This window comes from Macrotis lagotis, chromosome X, assembly GCF_037893015.1.
Source record: "Macrotis lagotis isolate mMagLag1 chromosome X, bilby.v1.9.chrom.fasta, whole genome shotgun sequence".
In the NCBI taxonomy this organism is placed as follows: Eukaryota; Metazoa; Chordata; class Mammalia; order Peramelemorphia; family Peramelidae; genus Macrotis; species Macrotis lagotis.
In genome coordinates this window covers 466069847-466094882 of record NC_133666.1, presented here as the reverse complement: position 1 = coordinate 466094882, position 25036 = coordinate 466069847, and the positions used below count along the sequence as shown (strand labels likewise).

General features: G+C 33.0%; 1 protein-coding gene across 1 annotated transcript in view; it reads right to left on the bottom strand.

Annotated features, from left to right (window-relative positions):
* Positions 1-25036, bottom strand: part of PTPRM (protein tyrosine phosphatase receptor type M) — a 1090562-nt gene that overhangs the window by 309991 nt on the left and 755535 nt on the right. Inside the window, exon 15 of the mRNA XM_074202077.1 lies at positions 18256-18388. Within this exon, the coding sequence (XP_074058178.1) occupies positions 18256-18388 (133 nt within the window). The remainder of the gene's footprint in view (positions 1-18255; positions 18389-25036) is intronic.

Sequence of the window (25036 nt, the reverse complement as noted above, 5' to 3'; positions counted from 1 at the left end):
ATATAACATAATGAGAAAATGCCAAACAACCTGGATGACAAGCTGTTATCTGTTTCCGCATTGTGTTACACTCAAAATTCCCCTGAGATATTAAGAATGCACTAGCATTTCCTGAATGGGGAAACTAATAAGAAGCTGAGACAACAATGAACCAATAGAAATATAGATTTCAAGGATTATCTTATCACCCATTTTGGAAGTAGAAGAAGAAAAGTCTTAGAATCAGTAGAATGAGTTTTACTTCTACATATGTTCCATTGGCTGCTGTGGTCACATGGCTGCTTTTGCTCTACCTTTGCATGCTGTGAGTAATATAACATAATCTAATTTTGTGTTTTTTATTCTTATTTGAGTATTAAATGCATGAAATATTAAACTACCTTTCAGTATATCTTTTTGTGTACTTAAAATGGTCATTAGGACTGAGAATAGGTTGTTAATTTATTTGAATCCTACCTCCAGGGTTCTGTTTAGGGGTTACTTCCAATACGATGCATATTCCTGATAGCTCTGGTTATTAGTCTTGTCTTAGAAATTACATTTACTTTATATCCAATTTATGTTTACTTGTTATTTAAATTCACTGTTGTTTTATTTCTTTTTGTTTTTTTTTATATATTTAACTTCTATTTGTTTACCACTTTATGTTGTTTGTAAAAGGTAAACTCCTTGGAGGAAGGCTTGTTTGGTTTTTGTACTTGTATCCCCAATCATTACAAAGCATAGTGACTGGAATATAGTAAGTGCTTAATACATGCTTGCTGAATAAATGAATACAGATAGATTTTTTCAAGATTTTGAAAGAATTGTATCACAAAAATCTTTTTCCTTTTTCCTCTTTTCCTCTTTTCTCTTTTTTTCCCTCCCTCCTTCCTTCCTTTCACTTTCTTCTCTTATGTTAATAAAAGCAAAATAAAACTAACATTCTATACACAATAAAGGAAAATAAAAAAAAAGATTGCAGAGGAAACTGTTATCTTGATTACATTCAGCTTGCTTTTCATTTTAAGTATCGAATAAATGAAACATGTAACTTTCAAAGCTATCCTCCTTGTCTGAATTTCTTTCTTGTCTTCCTCCTTTTCTCTTCTGTGAATTAAAAATGCTTCAATCCCCTTTCCTTTCTTCCTATCTTGAACTTGACAATTCTATCACTACCCCTGCACCACACTCACTTGCCCACTAGAAAGAATAAATTTTTAAAAATGATCTCTATAACAAATATGCATAGTCAAGCAAAACAAATTCCTACACTGTCCATAACTGATTTTGAAATTATGATTTCCAAAGCAACAACAGAAACAAGACATATATGAAAAGCAACTATTTTATAAACCTATATAAACATTATATAAAAAATGTTCATAATGCTGACAATTGTATGCAAGGGGCTATCATTACTCCTCTCCCCAGTTAACTGTAGTCTTCTTCAGTCTATATTAACTTCCTTTTTCCTTCTCAAACAAAATATAAAAAGGGAACTTACAAGAAAGAAAGTTAACAGTTGTGATAGTAGCAATGGGACTCTTTACATGATCTACAGGTTTCCCTGATTCATCAACTAAGCCTGAATTAGATAGCTAGCTACAACCTCTGTTATAGGTCTTCTGACCAGGCCACTGGGGCACTGTCCATCAAAAGAACACTTCCCAAAGAACAGCCTAATGTGAGTGCTGGCAGCCATCCTGAGAAAACCAGCTATATAAATGATTAGCCATCACAGCAGCAGTTGATCTACTACTCTTTCTCTTGAAATAAGCAAAGTGTTACAAAAAATAGACTAGAATGTTGCTTGAATGAACAGAAGTTAAGAAGTTTAACTGTAATTTTCTAAGTGAAAGCACTCAAACAGATGTGACCACCTGTGTTTATCCTGAGTTCAAATATTTCAATACCTAGATTGAAAAAAATGCTTAGAATGCCATGATAATTCCAAGAAAATTAGAAGAATGGCTCCAATTTGTGTTCTACTGTTATCTATGTTATTGAATGAGGAGCATATGCCCAATCCTAACAATAGTAATAAATACAAGATAAAGTAAAAAAGAGAAATCTATATGTATCAAGTGGATACCATTTTAAATTTATCATTCATTAAGAGTGACTAAGGATTTGTTTTCCTTTGTTCTGGTTCCCTCTGAGTTTGGGCTTTGTGCCTCACTTGGGAAATGCCAAATAAATATATAATAACAATTTGATTACATAAGGAAGGTGGTGAAGGATAATATCATTGAACAAAATCACTGACAAATGTGATCAATGAAATGGGTTTCATTTTTAGTATGTGCTGAGACTGAATGAATCTTTAGAGAAATTCATGAGGAGATAACTGAAAATATACTAATGCTAGTTCTATGCTTCTCTCAAAATTAGAAAAGAATTTTCCTGATAACAATAGGCAACCTGTCTTCTTCCTTTCATTGTATGCTCAGCACTTAGCACAGAGCTTGGTGATATGTTTCTTGGTTGAATGAATTTTTCTAAATTTGACTAATTTTTTGAAGGAAACATTTCCTCATCGACTGGGTTAGAATCTCCCTAGAAGTTTTCAGCTAATTCAACTGATGTGATCTTAGAAAGCAACCAAGCCTTTATTAAATGATTTTCTCCTAAGTCTGATTCTATTAGTGTTGTCTTTTCCTCTATAAGAACTGAGGACCAATAGTGACCACACATTCTTACAAAGTAATATTTGAAAGGAACAATTCCAAACAATAATGGAGTAGCAAAGCTGTTACCAGGAAAATGGCTGACTAATAAATTTAGTCAAGGACTCAAATTACAAATTTCTGGAATATTTACTATTATAATAAGTTAGAAGGTTTTTTCATTGTAAGACTTCTGATAGGAGTGATTTGAGAAATGAGGCTTAAAAACCAAAATTTATTAGAGAAAATATCATCTGGGAAAACATCTATTCATTAATTTTTAAAAAATAATACAGATTAATTGATTTTTTATAGGTTTCTGTCTAAAACTGGTACTTAATCTCATTGCTTATTAAAATGTTGTAAAACTGGTAAATGAAATTTAAATAAGAGATTGATTTAGGAAATTCATGTTGCTTCTTAAACATACTAATTGATTTAAACAATGCAGATAGAATGTAATTTGTAACACTAAAATACCTACTATGGTGACAATAAATTGATAAAAATTTTTTGATACTTGTGATACTTACAAAATGCAAATCTCTGGAATCTAATAGAAGATGCAAGCTGTTCTAAAGGAAAACTCAATGCACCAAAAGGCTTGGACAAAATCATACCACTAGGTAGCTAGGTAACCCAGGAGGTACAGTAACAGACCTTAAGTCAAGGAAATTCATCTTCCTCAGTTCAAATCTGGCCTCAGATACTAGCTGTGTGAACCTGGGAAAGCCATTTAACCCTGTTCGTCTTCGTTTACTCATCTGTAAAATGAGCTAAAAAAGATAATGGAAAACCGCTTCAGCATCTTTGCCAAGAAAAGTTCAAACGGAGTCATGAGGAGTAGGACACCGCTGAACAACCACAAAAAACCATGTCACTATAATTTCCAAGATGGACAAATAATTACTTATAAAATACTGAAATAACTTTTTCCATTTTATAAAATATAGCACTTCAATAATTTAATGTTAAGTGAATCTACTCTTACTGTAAGATTCATAAAGACATCCTTCCAGAGCAATAATAATAATATATAGCATAAAGAAGGATAAATAGCAAAAGTACAAGAATATAATAGTTGTCTATAGTGCAAGTACATAAACCTTCATATTTTCAATACTATTATATACTTCATTGGTGAAGGTAACTATAATGCAGTGGATAGAATTAATGAGGAAAACTTACTTTCAAATCTCAGCAGTGATATATTCTGATTGTATCACCTCAGACAAGTTATTTAACCTCTTGCTGTCCCCAGGTAGCTCACTAAAACTGTAAATTTCATAGCAGGTGAAGGTATATATTAGTAGAGGGAGATTCCTAATTGGGAGCTCTCTATCTCAATGAAATCCTAGATAATTTATTTGTTTTCTTAATATCAATTTGACAGGAAAGGGAGATTGCTTAAAACGTAAGTAATTTTGCACTATATTTAAAAGAAAAGTCTCAATATCAGCAGGATTTAGTCTACCCTCCCTCCCTTTGTTTATTTCCATTTTTCTTTTCTATAAGCAGATTTAGAATTTCAGGCATTAGAGTCCCTTTCAAAGCCTTGCAAAATTACTAGCATTGAATGATGAAGCCTTCAAAATGTAGAATTCTATGACTCTGTAAAAGTCAAAGAAAGAAAATGAAGACATGAATACCTTTTCAAAAAATACCTTTTAAAGGATACTTTAATATATTGAAGCCTTAATCCCCACTAAAACATCTTCCCATTTCTTATTTCAGAACTTCTCATTTGATACCCTAAAATTAAAGTTTTTTTTAAACATAAAATTTTCAAAGCACATAACTTGATTTGCAAGCTGTAAAGAATCATATAACTGGGGTTTATCATTATTGTTACTTTATTATGTTTCTATTGTTTTTGTTCAGACTATTAGATGTGCTCTAAGGATAAAAAGTATCATTTTGCTACATTTATATGTAAATATTTGATTAGGTTTATAGAAATTACTTTGGCTTAGGTAAATCAATAGAAATATGTTTTGGTAAGGATCTTCCAAGTACCATAGCACTTGATGCCTACTAACTTAAGATCGGAAAGTGCTTATGAATCAAGGTCAATCAGCTTTCTGACATTACTAAAATTGGATCCTTGTTCAGACAAACTATAGTTGGTGAAATAACCACAACAGAAGGAAGAATATTAGGGTGGAGATCACACTATTTTTTTAGTGTGACTCAAGAAAGGAATTAAAAAAGAAGGAAGGCTTGTACAGTATTTAATCAGAACCAGGGAGAACACCAGTAAGCACTGCTCCAAGGAATGCCTAAGTAGATGATTATTTTTTTAAAACCAGTAGTTAGGGGGTGGCTAGGTGGTGTAGTGGATAAAGCACCGGCCTTGGAGTCAGGAGTACCTGGGTTCAAATCTGGTCTCAGACATGTAATAATTACCTAGCTGTGTGGCCTTGGGCAAGCCACTTGACCCCATTGCCTTGCAAAAACAAAAACAAAAACAACCCCCCCCCAGTAGTTAGCTTTGTAGTCCATTGAAACTTATTTGGCTCCTGATCACATCATGTAACATATTAGCTATGTCTTCCAGCTAGTTAGAAAGTTTAGAGGAAAGACCTTCAAATGTACTGGAGGTCAAACTTAAAAAGTCAAAAATGTCTCGAACTAACAAGATGCATGAATTAACAAGATGACTAATAAGATCAAAGTAATTGCAATAGATATAAAGTCCTATACTTAGGTTCAAATGATCAACTATACTGACACTGTCGAGGAATATGTCTAGATATGGCTACGCTGGGAAAAAATCATGGACAATTGACTGCAAACTCATTAAAGGTCAACATTTTCCACCTAATTCTATTCTCTCATCTTTCTCCTAGGACCTTGATGTTTTAAACATGCCCCTATCTTGTACATCTTCATTCTCCCCCTCACTGTCAGCTCTGTCTCTCATCTTCAAACATTTTTAGACCTCCTTATTTACACAGCATCCTTTTCTCACCCTCTACTTCCAACTTTCATTCTACTCTTCTCTCCTTTGGAGTAATGATTCTCTCTCACACTCTTCCGTGAAAAACTTTTGGTAAGACAGTGTGAAGAAGTGACAAAAAGTATTGAACATATCCTCAGAAAAAACTCGATTTAAAAGCTGATTGTCATGTGGTCATAAGCTAGTCACTTAATTTAATTTCCTCTTCTATAAAACAATGATAATATTACTTGCCTTAACTATGTTTGTTGATATCTATGTTAATTATATCATATGTTTTTGTAAGTAAAGAACTTTGCAAGTTTTAAAATGTTAGACAATTGTGAATTTTCATTATTGTTTTTTTTGGGGGGGGAAACAGTCTTTACCTAGCTTCTATTCTCTTGCCCTGCAATCAGTCCTCAAATTATTACCATGTGACTTCTGTCCTTATTACTCTACTATTGTGAAAATCACCATTGATTTCAGAATCACTCAAATGAATGGGATTTTTTGAAGCCTTATCCTATTTTTTAAACCTCTATAAAACCTGACAGTTTATTTTTGTTTAGTCATTACCAGTAATATCTGACTCTTCATTACTACTTTTAAGGTTTCCTAGGTAAAGATACTAGAGTGATTTGTCATTTCCTTCTCATGTTCATTTTACAGATGAGGAAACTGAGACAAATAGAGTTAAATGAATTGCCTAGGGTCACATAGCTAGTAAGTATCTGAGATTAGTTTTGAATTTAGGTCTTCCTGATTCTAGGCTCAGCACTATATAGGTTCTACCACTTACCTATCTTCACCACTTCCTTCTTAATTTTCTCTCCTTCCTTAGTTTTCATGACATCACACTCTCCTGATTTCCCTCCTAATTTTGTAAACATTCTCCTTTCTCCATTTCTAATTCTTCTTCCTAAACCTTTAGTAATGGTGTCTACTGACTTAAGACTTGAAATACTTATAAATCAAGGTCAATCAGAACTAAAATTGGAACCTTGTTCAGACAAACTAGAGTTGTCATTCATCTTCCTGAATTGTCTGTTTACATTGGCTTTCTTGCTCACCTTTAACCTCTATGTTGTATATACTCAAACTTCAAATATGTTCATTCTTCAAAATTTCTTTTGAGTTACAGCCCCACATTTCCAATCACCAGCATCAGCACCACAAAATCAATATGTTAAAAATCTTAAATTTTATTTTTCTCCTTACAAACCCAACTCTTAGGAAAAAGCTATTTACAGTCATTTCCCATTTATTTTACAAGGCTTTTCAATTTTGTTTCTATCTCCATCACTGAGTCAAAACTGATCTCCACAAGGTCACCAATTATTAGTTTGTTGTCTTTTTTGGTCCTCATCTCTTTGTAGCACTCGAATCTGTTGTTCATTCCTTCCCTTTTGGAAAATTCTCTCCTCCATGAATTTTTATATGACTTGGTTTTTTTCTTAACCATTCAGAATAGTACGTTTGAGATAGCAAAGAGACTACAGGAGTGCAGGTAAGGAATAAAAAGACTGGAGAAGAAGTAGGAAGGAATCAGCTTAAAAGTCAAAGAGTACTTTTTATATTAGGTCCTGGAGGCAATAGGGAGCATTTAAAATTGAGTAAACAGAGAAGTTACAAGGTCATAAATTTGTTTTAAGAATTAATTAGGCAGCCAAGTGGAGGATAAATTGTAGTGGGGAGAGACTTGAGGTAGAGGGACCAACTAGCAGCTTACTGTAATTGTCCAGATAATGAAATACTGACAGCTTGCAGAAGGGTGGTGACAGCAGTAGAGAGGAGAAAGAGGCATGTAAGAGTATTATTGAGAAAGTAGGAATCTTCTCAACAAGTATAGATAGGGAAGCATGTTCCTAATATATACAATACACTACATAACAAATCACTTCTCAAATCCTACTTATTCTAGACAACAATATACCCTAAACAATTATTAAGTGCCTACTATGTGCTAAGGATACAAAAAAAGGCAAAAAAAGAGTTCCTTGTCCTCCAGAAACTTACAAAACTAATGGGAGCAATAACATGTAAATAAATATAGACAAAGCCAGTTATATACAGGATAAATGGGAAATTTAAAAAAGAGAAGGTGGTGGAATTGAGAGGAATTATGAAAGTCTTAGTGTAGGTAGAAATTAAGATTTTATTTGGGGTTAAGGGAAAGAAAGGAAAGTGGTAGTCCAAATGGAGGAGGAAGACCATAAAAGGCAGCCAAGAAAATGTCCAAATCTGAGAGATGAAGTGTCTTGTTCCTGGAAGTCAGTATAATGGGTCACAAGCCAGTGTGTATGGATCCAAGAGCATCTGTTGTGGAGAAGGATGTAAAAAGATTGAAAAGATAGGAGGGGCTAGGTGATGAAAGGCTTTGAATGTCAAACAAAGCAATTTGTATTTGCTCTTGAAGGTAAAAAGAAGTCAATGGAGTTTAACAATTAGGATGGTGGCATATTGAACTTGCCTCTTTAGGAAAATAACTTTAGTGGCTGGAGATGGATTAGAATGGGAAGAGGGTTTGTTTGTGGTATTCAGGTGGGGTGGAAAGGTATCTTGTGACAGGTAGGCAGGTTGAAAATATGAATGGTTAATGTATTTGAAGGAAAATCAACATGTACTTCAAAGCTACAAAGTTTGAAGAGAGAAGTTAGAAAGGAGAGGAAAACTATGGGCCAGGTATCAAACTCATTAAGGAAAGAAAGGAAGTGACTTGGTGGTCTAAAGGCAGTACTTAGCGGGAATTTGATCAGGTGGTATAAATTCATAACTTCAAAGGAGAAAAGAAACCACATGAAGGGGAAGGGAGAGAATTTAGAAATGACAACAGAGAGTAAAGAGTATGCAAACTCCCTTGCCTCAGCTAGTGAGTCTAGGAGAATGAGTGAAGGTGCAGCCAATACTGGAAAGTTGGCTAGGGAGGCTGCATCATCAGGGGGAAAGCCAGGTATTTTTAAGAACTAATAGACAGGGGCAGCTAGGTGGTGCAGTGGCCTTGGAGTCAGGAGTACCTGAGTTCAAATCTGACCTTGGACACTTAATAAATAACTAGCTGTGTGGCCTTGGGCAAGCCACTTAACCCCATTACCTTGAAAAATCTAAAAAAAAAGAACTAATAGATGGATTATTTAAGATGAAGAGAAATTTGTTGCCTATGGAACAAATATTCTAGCGGGCATGGCAGATGGGTTAGAGAGAATCAAGATGAAACCTTGGAGTGGGGAAATTGAAGGGAATGGGAATGAGAAATTAGCTGCTTGGGGATATGGAATGGGGTTTAGATGATGATCTATAGGAGTTCAGAGTTACTTTTATGTGAAGGGTATCACCAGGTAGAAGAACAGTCATCATTAAGTTGAGGGTAGCACTCCTCTGCTTGTATGCCTTAAGTAGAGGGGAAGATTGCCTGTCTTTGCAGTGGGGATTCTACACATTCCATTTGGGAGATTGGGATGGAAGCAGGAAGTGGAATATTCCTTGTACCAAGACAGATGGAAGTGGTTGATTTGGGGCATATTCTATCTCTTTTACAGAAGAAGGAAGAGGAGGAGAAGCAGGAGGAAAAGAAATCAGCATTTACCGAACTTTGAAATTTTACATGACTCCATTTGAGATTTTCTTAGCTAATATACTGGAGTAGTTTAGCATTTCTTTCTCCAGTTCATTTTAGATGCAGAAACTGAGGCAAATACAATTAAGTGACTTTCCCAGGGTTGCACAGCTAGTGTCTGATGAAGATTTGAATTTAGGAAGATGAATTTTCTTGATTCCAGTAGAACTCTATTCATTGCACTACCTATCTGCCCATCTTTACAATATTATCTCATTTTATTCTCATTAACAACCCTGGAAAGTAGGCACTATTATTATCTTCCTTTGGCAGATGAGAAAATTGAAACAGAGGAAGTTAAGTGACTTGCCCAGGGTCATACAGATAGTATCTGATGGAATATTTGAATTCAGTTCTCCCTAATTCCAGGTCCAGCACTTTATCATGAGCCAATTAGCTGAATGATATTGCTTTCTTCACCTCCTTTACATTCCCATTGCTACCCACCTACAATAGGCCCTCCTTGACCATCAGAAGACCTACTATAATTGTCTTCCAATGGATTTTTCTATTTCCAATCTTTACATCCTCCAATACAAACATCACATTATTTCAACATTTTTTTATATACAGTCTTGATCCTTTCACTCATGTTCAAAATCAATTAACAACTTTCTATTGGCCATTAAATAAAATTCAAATTATTTAGCATCGCTTTCAGGACCCTAACTTTGATGATTTGGCACCACTTTATCTTTTCTGCCTTTCTATACATGTACTCTATTTCAGATGAACTGGACTATTCCTTTGGAAATGTCTTATACTTACATATTATTGCTCATACCACCCTTTTTATCAGGAATGTTCTCCTTCATCTCTGTTGACATCACACCCATATTTCAAGACCAAGATGCATATCAACCCTCTCCCCAAACTCTTCCCCGATCCCTTCCAGTCAGAAACAATTCTTCCCTCCTCCGACTACATATAATATTCTATACTTATATTTTGCACTTATTTTCATAGTTACTATATACAAATGCATTTGCAACCTTGTGCTAGACTATAAACTCAATGAAGAGAGGAGTTATGGTTAAATTTGCTTTGGCCAATGATCTGTAGCCAGTAGACAATTAATGCTTGCTTAACCGATTTGAAGATGACTGAAGGAAAAAACTATTGCAATTTTGGCTGCCTTAAAGACAGTACTGTATCTAAAATCAGAGTCTTATTTCCCAGATTAAACCAAATTGCAATTATTTTGTTCAGTTCTGCAACCATTTTAGTTCTAGTTCTAGAGCAGAAAAAAAAAGTGGAGGAGAATAGGTGAGAGAACTTAAAGCCACAGCCAAGTGAGTAATGACTGAAAGAATGGGGAATATTCATACTGCACACAGTCTTCAAGAATTTGAAGGGCTCTCAAGTAGAAGAAATATTAGACTAACTCTGTGTGTCCCAGAAGGCAGAAATAAAGCTGATGAGTGATAATTAAAGGAAGATAGTTTTGGCTCAATAAAAGGAAGATTCCAACTGCAATATGAATAGTCAGAACTAAAAGAAAATGGACTCTGGTTCTCCCTCCATGACCACAGATAAATATGCATTATTCATATTGCTGCATAAAAAAACTTCACTGATTAAGAGATGCTTTCTGAGATTTTTTTTGCAACTTTGGTATTCTAAATAGGATGGAGAAAATAAGATGGTCAATAAAAATAGCTAGCAATTATAGAATGCTTAAGATTTACTTAGGAGCTAGGTTTCTACCATTGGTCAATTAAAGGCTCCTATTCTAAGTACATATTATGGAATATATTCCATATACTACGAAATACTGGCATTACAGGTGGGATAGTTCAGATTTCACTTTAAAGAGAAAGAAGTATACTGATTGCCTTTCCCCTGTTCTTCCTCCTTCCCTCTGGCAACCCTTCTTTTCTTCCTTCTATTAAAAACAATAACAACTAGAATTTTCTTACCACTTGATAAAAATTATCTTACTTTATTCTCACAGCAACCCTCAGAAGTACATGTTATTTTCATTTCCCTTTTCAGATGAGGAAACTGAGGCGGATGAGATTAACATACCTATGGATATACAGAATGTTTCTGAGATTATATTTGAATTTAGCTCTTTCTGATTCTAGATCCAGCATTCTATCCACTCTGCCACCTAGCTGCCTGATATCACTTATCCCTTACTGCTATATAAAAAACTTTGACTTTCTTACTATAGATATAAAGAAATTTTCCTTTTGCCTCAGGGATAATAACTGAGCACATCTTTAAAATAACAAGATTTCATGCCTCATTAAACTAGGGAGGGGTGAGGGACAGAGGGGAGACTGGATTATGTCCAATCTAAATATTACCAAAGAAAGCTCATCTGATCTTATTTTTTTATTCATTCACTTGTTCTATTATTTTATTTTTACTATTGTAGCCTGACTTTTTCATATCCAAAATACCTTGTAGATGGCTAATTCATTTTTAGCTTTTATGAATAAGGAACATAGCATATGCACCGAAATACATGAACATACAAATACTTGTTTTGACATGTTACAGAATCTCTTTCATTGTCCACAGGTAAAGGAATCATTATTTAAATTAGTTATTGTCCATTGATTTCTGTTTTGAGAAAAAGAACCATAATGCACCAAGTAGAATTTCCAGAGTACTTATGAACTAAAAAGTAGTGCATCTGAACCTGCGAACAGAGATGGATAACACTGGAAGGCAGGTTTTTCAGGAAACTGACAACAGTGCTTGCTCCCAATTCATTGCACAGAACTTTTCATCAGAGAACAAGGTTCATCAAATGCTTTAACCTTTGATTTGGCATCATAAAAGCTGGTTGGAAGCATGTTGCAGTAGAGGAAAGTTAAAATGTTTACTAATGCATATAGGTGTGAGAACTACTAATGTCATGAGAATTGGAGTATTTAGGTATTGGTGACGGAGATGAAATAAAAAGTTAAGTCAGATAATATTACCTGAAAACTTGCTAAGAACTGAGACCTGAACATAATATAACAATTGACAAGTGATTGAGAAAGGAAGAAAATGGCTTGGACAGGAACTGCACATGAAATTATTATCTATGTAACACAGAGAAGACTATATAGAATTTATTTATCAATTATTAATTGAAAGTGACGTATTTCTTTTTCATAGCCATCTTTCTACCCACTAACTTCCCAATTTCCCCCTCTGCAATTACTTGGAAAGGAGAATAGATAAAATAGTAGGGGGAAAAGCTTGAAAATATTCATGTTATCGTCCTCTTGTTGGATTTTATTTCCCTTTTCCACTTATTTTCATTAAAGAAATAAACAAAGAATAATGAGCCTGATGGATATTTCACATGTGTATATATGTAACATAGTTAATGACCTTCAAGTATCATTAAGCTGGCAAATTGAGCTCATGTTGACACTTCTGAGGAGTAATGGTCTGCTGATTTAATGGATGGTTTCTGTCTTCCTTAGGGGTTGTTAGCCAATAAAAGTGTTTTGTAGAGTTTGAGAAAGTGATAAATTGGTACTTCAACATACTGTTTTGCTCCCAAGGCTAATCTTTGAATACTTTCTTAGGGAACTCTTAATGTAGGTAGTTAGTGAAATAAGAAAGCTAGTAAACTCAAAACAGAGGTAGTAACAGAAATATTCTTCAGTTCAGGGATAATTGATGGATTAAAGACACATATACACACATATGTATGCATATATTCTGTTTTAAGCATGCCACCATATAGTTCAGGATAAGATTGGTTCAGATTCAGGCAAGTATATGATTCTAATAATTTTCCTCTTGCTTTATTACAAATGAACTGCTTAGGAAATGGATATCTTCAATGGAGGGAACCTTTGAAGCTAATCTCCAATATGAACACAACTTGGACATCAAGAAAATTGAATAAGGCATCCCTAAAGAAAAGAGGCAAATTTGACCTCATTGGTATCACTGAGATTTTGGGGTATGAGACCCATGACTAGAGTCATGGCCCAGGATGTATATTTCTTATTCAAAAGGAATGGGGGGGATGTAGCAAATTATGAGTATTTAGGAAGCATATTCATGACAGGAAATTAAGGAACCAGAGAGAGCTATGGTGGTCAGTATTAAGGGAAAGATCGATGAAGGGACACGCAAGAAATTGTGTCCTTGAAGTATACATTAGGTCATCTAGAATGGCCAAAAAGTGGAAAATGAGAAGAGATCAGATAAAAACTGGCAGAGAGATATGATGCAACAGGGAAAGGGACTTTTCTTGCAGGGGGTGGGGGGGGTTAGGGGGCTGGTGGCATGGAAATGAAAGCAACCTTGAAGTAAAATAAGCACTCAAGAAATTCAACATGGGAGAATTACTTATGAACAAACTTATTTCATAATGAATAAATGTTACAGCCACATTAGATTACTTGATCCCCTTTTATAATCCAATCTTTCATTTCCATAACTGTTTCTTCTCTCTACCACTCTGAACTACTAAAGTTTCATATTTTCTATTTCTTCTCAAATGATTTACCTGTCTCCTGCAAACCTATGTCATGGTCCTTTGTATCTTAGTTGTTAGTCTATTCTGCTTTTTTTTCAATGATAAGCTCCATGAGATCAGGGCCTTTAGTATATCTATCTATCTGTTTTGGGGTTCTTATGTGCAAGACCTTGAGTAAGAGGTGTTTAATCATCATTTGTTAAATTGAAATGAATTTATTACTATCAAGGGAATAAATCTTCACAGACATTACCAAGCTTTGTGTATGCTGATGCATATTTAGTAAATATATTCTAAGCATTCATTCAAACTCTTTTTTTTTTTCCTTTTTCTTTTTTAAAGACTCTCCATATAACAACATTTTCTGGCTAGTCTCAAAGAAAAAAAGAATTTAAAATAGAACAATGTTTGAAAGTTTGTACAGAGAATTGACCCAAGGAATTTTCTCACAGGATATACCTTTCACTATAGATGGGAGAAAAAGTTCCACACCCTCCATATAAACAGAACTTGCAAAGGGCTATACTTAATGCCAAGTTGCCTCTAGCTACATGCTGCTGACATCTCTTTGAAAACTGGGCTTTCATCAAATTTTCTCTCTTATCTTCTTTGTTTCAAGATGCCTTTAGAAATATTTCCCACTTTTCATGGCTATTTTCCTGGTGCTAACAGTATTGTCTAAACACTAGAGAATATTTAATATTTAATCCCATTTGCTGAATTTAAGAATGCATTCCTCTTAAATGTGTTTAAAAAAGAGAATCAGAGACTATTGAGTGTTAGAACTAAAGTCGTTTCATTTACCCATATTATATTCCATTGCATTTGTATGCATGCTTGTGCATTAGGATAGGGGTTACCATATCCACCCCTTCCCCCACTGCTGAAAATTACTTTTTTTAGATCGTTTTCTTTAAAACAGCAAGTTCTGGAATTATTTACTGCCATTTGAAACAGGAATATTAATATAATTAGTGTAAATGTCCTCAGACTTCTAAAAGGATATAGAATGATTTTTAAAACAACAATATAATTAATCAGCATTTGAATCACAATAAATGAATTTAGTGTTTGCATGCTAAATTCTGTGAAATGTATTATTGAGATAAATTGCTTTATATGAAAAACAGGTATTTTCATTTATTTAAATATACTTAATTATACCAAGAAGAAATATTATAAAAATTAAATGTCATGTTCAAAATATTGCTTATGAATTTCAAGAATCTAAGAATATATGGTGTAATGTTAAAACACAACCCAGTTATATTTCATCTATTTTTATCTGATACATACTTTTAATATTTACCATTTATAACCAATGAGAAAATTAACTAACTTTGGAAAGAAATCTAAGTAATCAAATTACTTATAAAATAAACAAACCTCGAATAAAACCAATAATAACATAGACATTACACAATCAGAACCTGTTAAGATGATAATGTTTAATATTCTATATAAGAGTAAGGCCCATATTAGACTAACATCCATAAATAGGGCAAGATCATTAGGAAATTCATCAATTGGAATCATAAAAATGATTCCTTTGTTTAATCTAAATTCTCCATTTTTTTGTTGTCTCCATCTATGTGATAATGGATTTGAATTACATAATGATGTATGAATTACACAGATTTTAGTTTTTCCTCCTTCCCATGAGAATCCCATCTCCAGTTAGAATTTTTGTAGAATGAGAATTCTCTAAAGATAATAGGTATTGCTTAAATTAGTAAAGTATAATAATAATCATAATAAAATTACAAAATTACAAAATTACAAAAAGATACCTTAGCTCATGATTCTCCACTAGCCATAAGGTAGGTCTTCAACTAACATATAATTATAATGCTAATGGCTCTTCTTCAGTAGGATAAGCATTATTTTTTTTAATGTTTTGTGTGAAGGTACTTTTTTAATAGGCCTACATTTGATCAAATGATCATCCATTTTATCTCTGGCCTAGTTCCTCTTTATGATCAATAGTGTGCATCTTTAAGAGGCACAGTTTGGAGGTACAGCCTATGATATGGAAAAGTTGTAAACTAACAGTGATGAAACAAAGAATATTGCCCTCCCTAAAATCAGGCTTTCCCAAATGAGTTAACATTATCTGTTTGCTGGTAGTGAGATTATCTGTATGAGTAACTAGTTGGTAAAGGCAGAAGTGTACCTTTTATATAAAAGTCAATCATCATAATACTGAACAAAAAATACTCTTCACTTAAATAACAAAGTAGAGGTAACTATTAAATGACCTATTTGCTTGACTTCCAAAGATAAAAAAGACCTGGTACACTACCAGCAGTTGCTATGTCACAGAAAACAGAAGTATAGAGATGGGAAGTATATAATCTTAGAAATCATTCACTTCTCTTCATCTTTCTCACTCATAATTTTATAGATAAGGAAACTGAAGTCAAGATGGAAGTTCAGTTTCTCCAAAGATCATAGACTACTTAGTAGTATAGTCAAGATTGACTTCTAACTTTTTTTCCACTCTACCATGTTCCCTCTAATTAAATAGCAACAAATCTTCAAGCAGCATTTTTATGCTTAATGTTCTTTTCTATTGGTCTGTTTTAAATAATTACTTTAAAATAAATATATTGCTTTTGGCATCCTGAATCTATGAGGTTGTGATAAATACCAATAAGACTCCGTATTTATGCCTATCCAAACAGTCTGCAATGAACCAGTGGTCAAAGGACATGAATGATTAATAAAAGATGAAATACAAAGTGGTTATAATCTCATGAAAAGATGCCCAAAGAAATGTTAATCAAGACAACCTTAATGTAGCATATCATAACCAGCAGAAAGGCAAAAAGACCCCTAAAAGACAAAATTAACTGTTGGCAAAAATTGGGGAAAACAGGGCATATGCTGTATGTAAGATTGAAAACTAGTATAAATATTTTGGAAAGCACAGTGCCTGCTACCCAGTAAATGATTAATAACTGCTCTTTCCTTCCTCCCTTCCTCCCTCTCCTTCCATATGGTGGTATGTAATCAGAGTTAAAAAACAAATAACTAAACATAACATTTGAGTCCTTCCTTATTTCTTCCCTACCTCCCTATCTTCCTTCCTTCCTTCCTTCCTTTCTTGTTTGCTTTTTTTCTAGATACTAGATAGTAGTATGTAAACCAATTTAAAAACCCCTAATGTTGTTTTTGACCCAGTATTTTGTTTGCTAGTAATTTATCTTCAAATAGAAAAGGACTTGTCTGTGTAAAAATATTGACAGCTGTTCTATTTGTAATATCCAAAAATTAGAAACAACCTAAATCCTAACAATAGCAGATTGTCTGAACAAATTATAGTATATTAGTGTAATTGGGATATTATAGTGCCATAAAAATGACATAGATGAAGCATACAAGGAAATAACCAAAGACTTATATGAGTAAAATCAGCAGAACTAAAATTATACATACTGACCATAAATATATAAAAGAAAGAAGGAATAAATTAAAGCATGGAAAATATGGTAGAATCCTGAGAGGTTCTGGGAAGAGAAATAAGAACAAAAACATTTTTTTGCTTGTTTGTTGCCTATTAATTGTGTAATTCTCCCCCTGCAAAAAGCTGAGAAATTGAGATGAGATTTTTGTCAGATATTTTGTGTCTTTATTTGACTGATGGATGACTAATAAGTTTATATTGAAAAATTGTTTTCATATGATTGATGATTTCCAAAAAGATGTATCTTTATATAATATACTAAACTGTGAGGTTTGTCCCCTGGATGACACAATTCAAGATTCAATAAATAAAAGGCAAATAAAAAAGGTGGAATATCATTTATATGATGTTAAAAATGATTATGTGGCAAATAATCATATAAAACTGAAATAAGTTATTGGTATTTAGTTTGAAGATATACCAAGGCCATATGTTACCATAGGCAATCCTTTACAAATGCATTATTTATATTGTAACCTAAGTGACCTCTCATGAGACTCATGGTAGAATAATGAATTAATCTATCCACAAGTTCTCCCTGGAGGGTTGTTTGACATTTAGCTTAGGTCATAATGGCAATTGGATCAGTGGTTTCTGTCTATTTTTTTTAGGGTGGCTATTCTTTATACCAACTTACACAAACATTCTTAAAAGTGATTCAAGTTACTAGAATACACATACAAAATGTATACATATTTTGCCTACAGATATTTATTGTATATCTTATTCCCCTAATAAGCCTTGAGACCACAGCAATGCACATCTTCTGTTCTCTTTGCTTTTCCCACCTTCCAAGTCTAATGCTATATAAGAAGCCTTGGCAAATTCTTATTAGATCAATCAATCAAACAGCCAATCTTAGCTGCTATCTGACTGACTGTTCCTTTAAGGTCTAAGCTTTTAGTGGAGCCACTTGATAAAATAGTACATGATTTTCATAGGAAATATAATTCTTGTATTATTTGGGTATGACAGGGCATGCAAATCATGGTCTTGGGGAGGGGAAGGGACTTAACAAAAAAAATAATCTCCCAAAACTCAGCTTGTGTCAAACACCAGTGTGTTATCTGAATATTCTTGCTAATATCAAGATTTCATGAAAAACACTTACAGACAACAAAACAAATAGTATTGTTTGAAGCTCACCTTTTCTTCATTACCAGTATAACCCCAAGAAATATAATAACGAATAGCAATATGCCCGCAATGACTCCAGCAATCTTAACTGTGTGGTCAGTTTGCTTTTCTGGCTCTGGGTCTGGTTTTGGAGTGGCAGCTCCTAAAAATTCAAAGAAATGAAAAAAAGCAGAGAAGAGAGGCATAGAGTAAGAATAAAGATGTTACTTTTTAAAAAAGTTATTTTTACTGAATTTAACATAGAAATAAAACTTATCAAAGCTAGCAGACAGCATAGCTTTGAGTTTTTCAGACAGCTTTCATATGTATTGAAAAGAGTATAATTATCCATATTGTTCTTCAATATTTTGCTAAACCATAATATAAGTTGAATAGCAAACCCATGCTTGACCCTTTTATGAAAGATTCTTCTCAAATACACTTTCCTATATTTTTATTATCTCTATTGGCTCCCTGCTTGTCCTGCCTTTTAAAAACTTGCTAACAACACAATAGCTATCCTAAGCCTTTATCCAAATTTGATTTGCTGGAACATTTTCCTCAATTATTTTTCATAAATGAAGCAGTAATTCCAGAACATATTAGCTCAAACACCTGGAAAAGTGAGATAAGCTCATTTACCATGCATTTTACCAGCAATTGTTTTTTTAACACAATAGACTCCCCCCACCCTGCCTTTGGAAATCTAAATCTAGGTCACATCTGGTAGGCAAAAGACTCCTTCTAAGCAATTTATTCACAAAGTGGGAAGCAGCTGATGATCACATTACTGGCACCCACATTTAATATCTGTTTAAATGAGATAACCAGTGCCTTACAGCAGCTACTGTCTTAGCTTTTCCAGCTTCCCTATTCCTATAACATCGTTTGTACTGTTTACTGCATAATGTGATGGAACGTCAAATCCATGTCTGATGAAATATCCATTTCCTCCATTAAATGAGTTCAGGATGAAAAATGTTAGGGATGCAATGTTCAATTCACTAAACTGAATCTTCCTCCTCTCCTTTTTGAGGACTTTTTACTTTTTTTTTTAATCAAAATGTGACAGCATTCATCATCTGAGGCACCATATTACCTTTACAAGGTAGATAGATGGCTCTAGAAACAGGGATTTATTTCTAAATTTTCTCACAGTATGCCTTTTTTCCTTATCTTTTTTCTAAATGCAGTTAAAATTTAATGTGAATACCAGTCTTTTTCTTTAAGACTCAGATTCCTATACAACTTTGTTCTGTTTTTTCTTCATATTCAGTTATTGCAATTATCTAGAAATAGTGTAAATCAAAGGATAACTTTCATCTATTCTTTTCTTAAAATATACCTGAAAATTGCTTAAACAGTTCTTTCAATAGATATGTATAGAGTTTCATAAAAAAGACACTATCCATTTCCTACAGGGAGTCATCATTACTGAAATCATATTCACTGGTTAAAATGTGGGTGTTTTATTCACTGATTAAGTCAGTATTTTCTTTGATTGTTATTATTTGTATTCTATACTTGTATCTCAAATGCATATTCTAAGCAAAATAAAAAATTAAACTTTCTTGTTTAATATTGAAATCTAAATATCTACTGAGGTCAGATTCAATTATAACTAAATTCAGTAAATACTAAAATGAATGAATAGGGAAACATTCTTTAATTGTGATTTTGACACAAATGGGGTTGGACACATATAATTTGTAGAAACAAATAACAACACAGGGATAACTTTCTCTGCTTTTCTCACAAAATTGATAAAATTCTCCAGTTCTTCAATGATGTCATTAAAACATGGTAGCTTTTTAAATGTGAAAAATGATACAATAAAATATTTAAAACCAGAAGAGGTTTCAGAATTCATCCAATTGAAATCCCTCAAGGAACTGGGAATACAGACTAAGGGATATTGCTAAACTTCATATAGATATTGAGCAGCAGAAGAAGGATTTGAACCCAGGACTTATCTCTAAAACCAGCATTTTTACATACTGTTGTCTAAATGGATGACAGACACAGAATAAATTATTTTTTAAAAAATTAAAAGTATTTTGAATAACAAGAATGAAGCATCTCAAAATCATAAAACTGAAAATAGTATTTTTTAATGTTCTTTATTATTTTTTTCCATTCAAAAACTTGGAGTTGTCCTTTAGTTTAACCACACCAGGGACTTGTCCCTGTGCTATTTAGTATTTGTTGTAAAATCATTTGTATAATGACACAAATAGTATGCTTATTAAATTTTCTGATGATATAAATCTGGAAGGGATTTACAGTCAGGTGACAGTAAAAAAATCTGGATGGGCTAGAATATTAAATGGATACAAATAAGATAAAATTTATTTGAGATAATTGTAAATTCTTCTGAGTTTAAGGAATCAACTTAAACAGCGCAAATCCCTTTTTTTTAAAGGAGTATCATTGCTAAGCTCATCTGAAAAAATCAAAGATTTCAGTGAACAGCTAATTTAATATTCAAAGTATCTAGATATGAATATAGATATAAATACAAGATAAAAATCTTAGAAATAAAAGAGCAAAAGACTGAACATTAAAAAGCTGACTGTTTTGCTATATTCTGCTTTAATCAACTCAAATATTGTATGTGTTCTCTGGTGGGCACCATATTTTAGAAATAGTGTTGATGAAATACAGAGTATACAAAGGAGGGCATCTAGGAATGAATAAATGAATGAATGCATGGATGGAATGGATGAATGGATGGATGAATGAATGAATGGATGGATAAAATAGCATTTATTAAGGAGCAGTTATATTCTATGTACTGAGAAAATAAATACAAAAGTTTGGCAGTTACTTCCCTCAAGAAAGGAGGATTCAACACATATAGGGGAGTATTTGTCCTGGGGAATAAGTTTTGATGTTGAAAAAGATACTATGCATGAAGACACACAGAGAGAAGATTATTATGACCTTTCCACTAATATTGGTTTGATAACTTCCCAAAGTGAAGAGAGTGATGTTTTGCATGTGGTTGAAGGAGAGATGAAAAATTACTAAGGTAGGTCCTGGATTTCTGGCATATTGCTAAATGAAAAGTGAAGCAAGGTTTAGAGCTGGCAGGATATAGTGCAGGAGAATTTTCATTCAGTTATACACCAATCAGGTTAGTACATCTCTAGGGTGACATTCCATAGCTAATTAGATTAATCTAGTGGCAAGGGATTGGGTTGTCATTAAAATTTCCTCAGTTCTGAAATTTTATACTGCCTTAATATGTATTCTCTTAAAATAAGACTTTTTATCTCATTAAGTGCTATTACATGGCCTATCTTTCTGACTTATCATCAGACTTCTAATTCTCTAAATAAAATTGATATGATGCTATTGAAATTTTTAAATTAATTTTTCTGGTTGTATTGTACTGATATAAATGTAATGATAGTTGTTTCAAATTATTAAGTGAAAATTAGAATGTTATAGATTACGATATTTCCCCTTTATAAATTATTTATCTCTATCTGTTTTAGATATTATTTGAAGAATTTATACTTAAAACTTTTCCTTTGGTTAAGTACCTACCTGATCTGCAATTCTCAAGAAGAGGAAAAACAAATTGTTATTGTCTGTATGATCCAAGTAGCATCATGATTTGATCTTTGTCACTAATACATTTTACATTGTTGGCCAAGAAACTGATAAGTTTTATCCCTAACTGATATTCATATATGGTGGAGTAAGATGGAAATCATGTAAAATGGTCGGGAACTAAAGGAAAAAAACCAGGTATGGCTGTTGGACACTATTACTGTTGAACATTCTCTTCCAATTGTTCCCTAATGGGGCTACTATTTATTGGCTGCTGGATTTAACTATCTTTACTGAATTATGAAACTAGTTCAGATATCTGAGGTTTAGGTTTTTAGATTGTTGTGGAGAATGATCAAAATATACACAACCTAGATATGAAATAAATTGTCATCATTTACTTCATTTCCATTTTTATGCATGATCATATACAATTCCTCATGTATGCATGAAAATCACAATTACCTTAAAATACACGATCTGTTATCTATGATCATATGAAAAATTTCTCTAAATCATTATTGATTAGAGAAATGCAAATTAAAACATCTCTGAGGTATTACCTCACACCTATAAGATTGACCAATATGACTAGAAAGAAAAAAGGATCATTTTTGGAGAGGTTGTGAGAAAAGTGGGGAACCAATGCATTGTTGGTAGAATTGTGAATTGTTCCAACATTTCTGGAAAACAATTTGGAATTATGCGCAAAGGACAATAAAACTGTGCATACCCTTTGATCAGCAAAAGCACTACTGGGTCTATATCTTGAATAGATCATGAAAAAGATAAAAACCCCACATTACAAAAATATTCATAGCAGCTGTTTTTTGTGGTGGCAAAGATTTGGAAATTGATGTGATGTCCATCAATTGGGGAATGGCTGAACAAATTGTGGCAAATGAATGTGATGGAGTACTATAACTGTTCTGTTAAAAATCATGAGAGCTGAGATTTCAGAAAAGCCTAGAAAACCTTGCATGAATTGATGCTGAGTGAAATGAGCAGAACCAGAAGAACATTATACACAGTAACAACAACATGGGATGATGATCAACTATAATGGACTTGTTCATTTCAGCAGTACAATAATGAAAGACAATTTTAAAAAGTTTATGATGGAAAAATAGCATCCATATCCAGAGTAGGAACTGTGGAATTTAAATGAAAACTGAAGCTTATTATCTTCAATTTTTAAAAGTTGTCTTATGTATTATGTTATTTTTTCTCTCTAGTGTTTTCTTTCTTCTACTTGATTCTTCTCTCACAATGTGATCAATGTAGAACTATTGTTTATCATAGTTATAAATATAGAGTCTATAGCAGATTACTTTCTGTTAGGGGAAGGGAGGGAGAAAAATGTAAAACTCAGAAACTTGCAAAAAAAATTGGTAAAACTTATTGTTGCTTGTCATTGGAAAAAACAAATAAATAAAATATTAAAAAAAAAAAAGTCTGGCAGATTTACAGATCAAGAATCATTTCACAAAATTTCCCAAATAGGTCAACAAAATAGGAAATTAAAATATATTTTTTTACCAAATATCTTATTGATTTGCTTGATAAGACCTTTGTCAACCCACAAACAAGAGAATGGGGCTGGCTAGGTGGCACAGTGGATAGAGCACCGGGCCTGGAGTCAGGAGGACCTGAGTTTAAATGCGACCTCAGACATTTAATAATTACCTAGCTGTGTGGCCTTGAGCAAGTCACTTAACCCCATTTGCCTTGCAAAAAAAAAAAAAAAACAAGAGAGAGAGAACGAGAACAAAGACAAAGAAAAGTGGCTTTGAGCAATCTCTACAGGGAGAGACCTAGGGTCAATTTAGGTTTTAGCCCTTACTTTACTGGGAGAAAATGGTTCATTTATTCCAGAAGTCCTTATTATTTTCTTAGTTAACTGCAGTTAAGTGATGATTTTCCTTTCCCTTTATACCATAACCTAGAAGTTTTTAATTTATTGTGAGAAAATTTCTTTAAAAATATATGTTATGGTCATAAGGTATCAAAGAGCCACTAACAAGGTATAATTGAAGATGGAAGATAGTTTTAACTGGTAGTTTCTCTATTTTTTTTACCTACAAGCACGTTTTTAATAGTACAATTTTGCAAACTGATACTTTGTGTAAATTGTTTTAAAAATGTTTCCCTTCTGTTTTCCTGTCATATTTAAAATGATATCAAACCTTATTAGTCCTCTTGGTACAAATTATAGTTATACTTGGAAAGGAATAGCTTTCTATACTTATGAATATTCTGGTTGAGGATTATTAAAAAGCTCTGTTTGTGGGGCTTTAAAGAGTAAAGCTAAATGTGTGCATCAGCAATGATAAACTGACAAAGTACTGCAGAAACACATAGGAAGAGAAGCTGGTGCAGTTAAGGAACTGAAGATAAAAGCAGATAATTATTGAAAGCACTGCCTCCCCACAGTTACATTGACTGAATAACTTTTCCATCATATAGAATACCTTGTGATGAAGAAAATAAGAACAGATGAGAGTCTAGTTAAATTTTATCAGTGAGAATATTTTATATTAGTGAATCTATTAGGAAAAACATTCTAAGAAAAGGATCCAAAATACAATGATTGGTTTTCAGCTAGACAAAATCCTGTTTGGGCCTGATGTTCTGTAGAAAATTAAACAAGATCAACAAATCAGATGAATTACCCATTGGTCTTGGTGTCTGAACTATGACTTTGGCTACCAGTATGGTCATTTGAATTTTCTTTGTAATTCAATGATTCTGATAGGTACAAGGCTGCTCAGAATAGATCAGAGAGGCTGGAAAGAAAGCTTCTCTCCTAGTAAGACAAATGAGGGATTGTAAAGGCAATAGTTGGGGAGCAAAGGAAGATTTCCAAGACTGATCATGATAAAGGAGAACAGGTGATACAGGATAGAGCTCAGGATTTAACTCAGGAACACCTGAATTTGAAATCTTCCTTAGCCACCTATTAGTTTTATGACTTTGGGAAAGTTATGCCTCAATTTCCTCATCCATAAAATGAAGATGATAATAGCATCTATCTTATAGAGTTGTTTTAATGATGAAATGGGTTAATTTATGCAAAATGTTTTATAAATTTTAAAGCTTCATATAAATATGATTTAGTATTATTGTTATTTATTATCCCCACTGATTTCAAATCTCTTCTATTTTTATTTGTAAAAAAACATTAAATCATATTTGTCATTTAACTCTCTTCACAATCTTGCCCCTCTTTTTTTTTTTACCTTTCTAGTTTTCT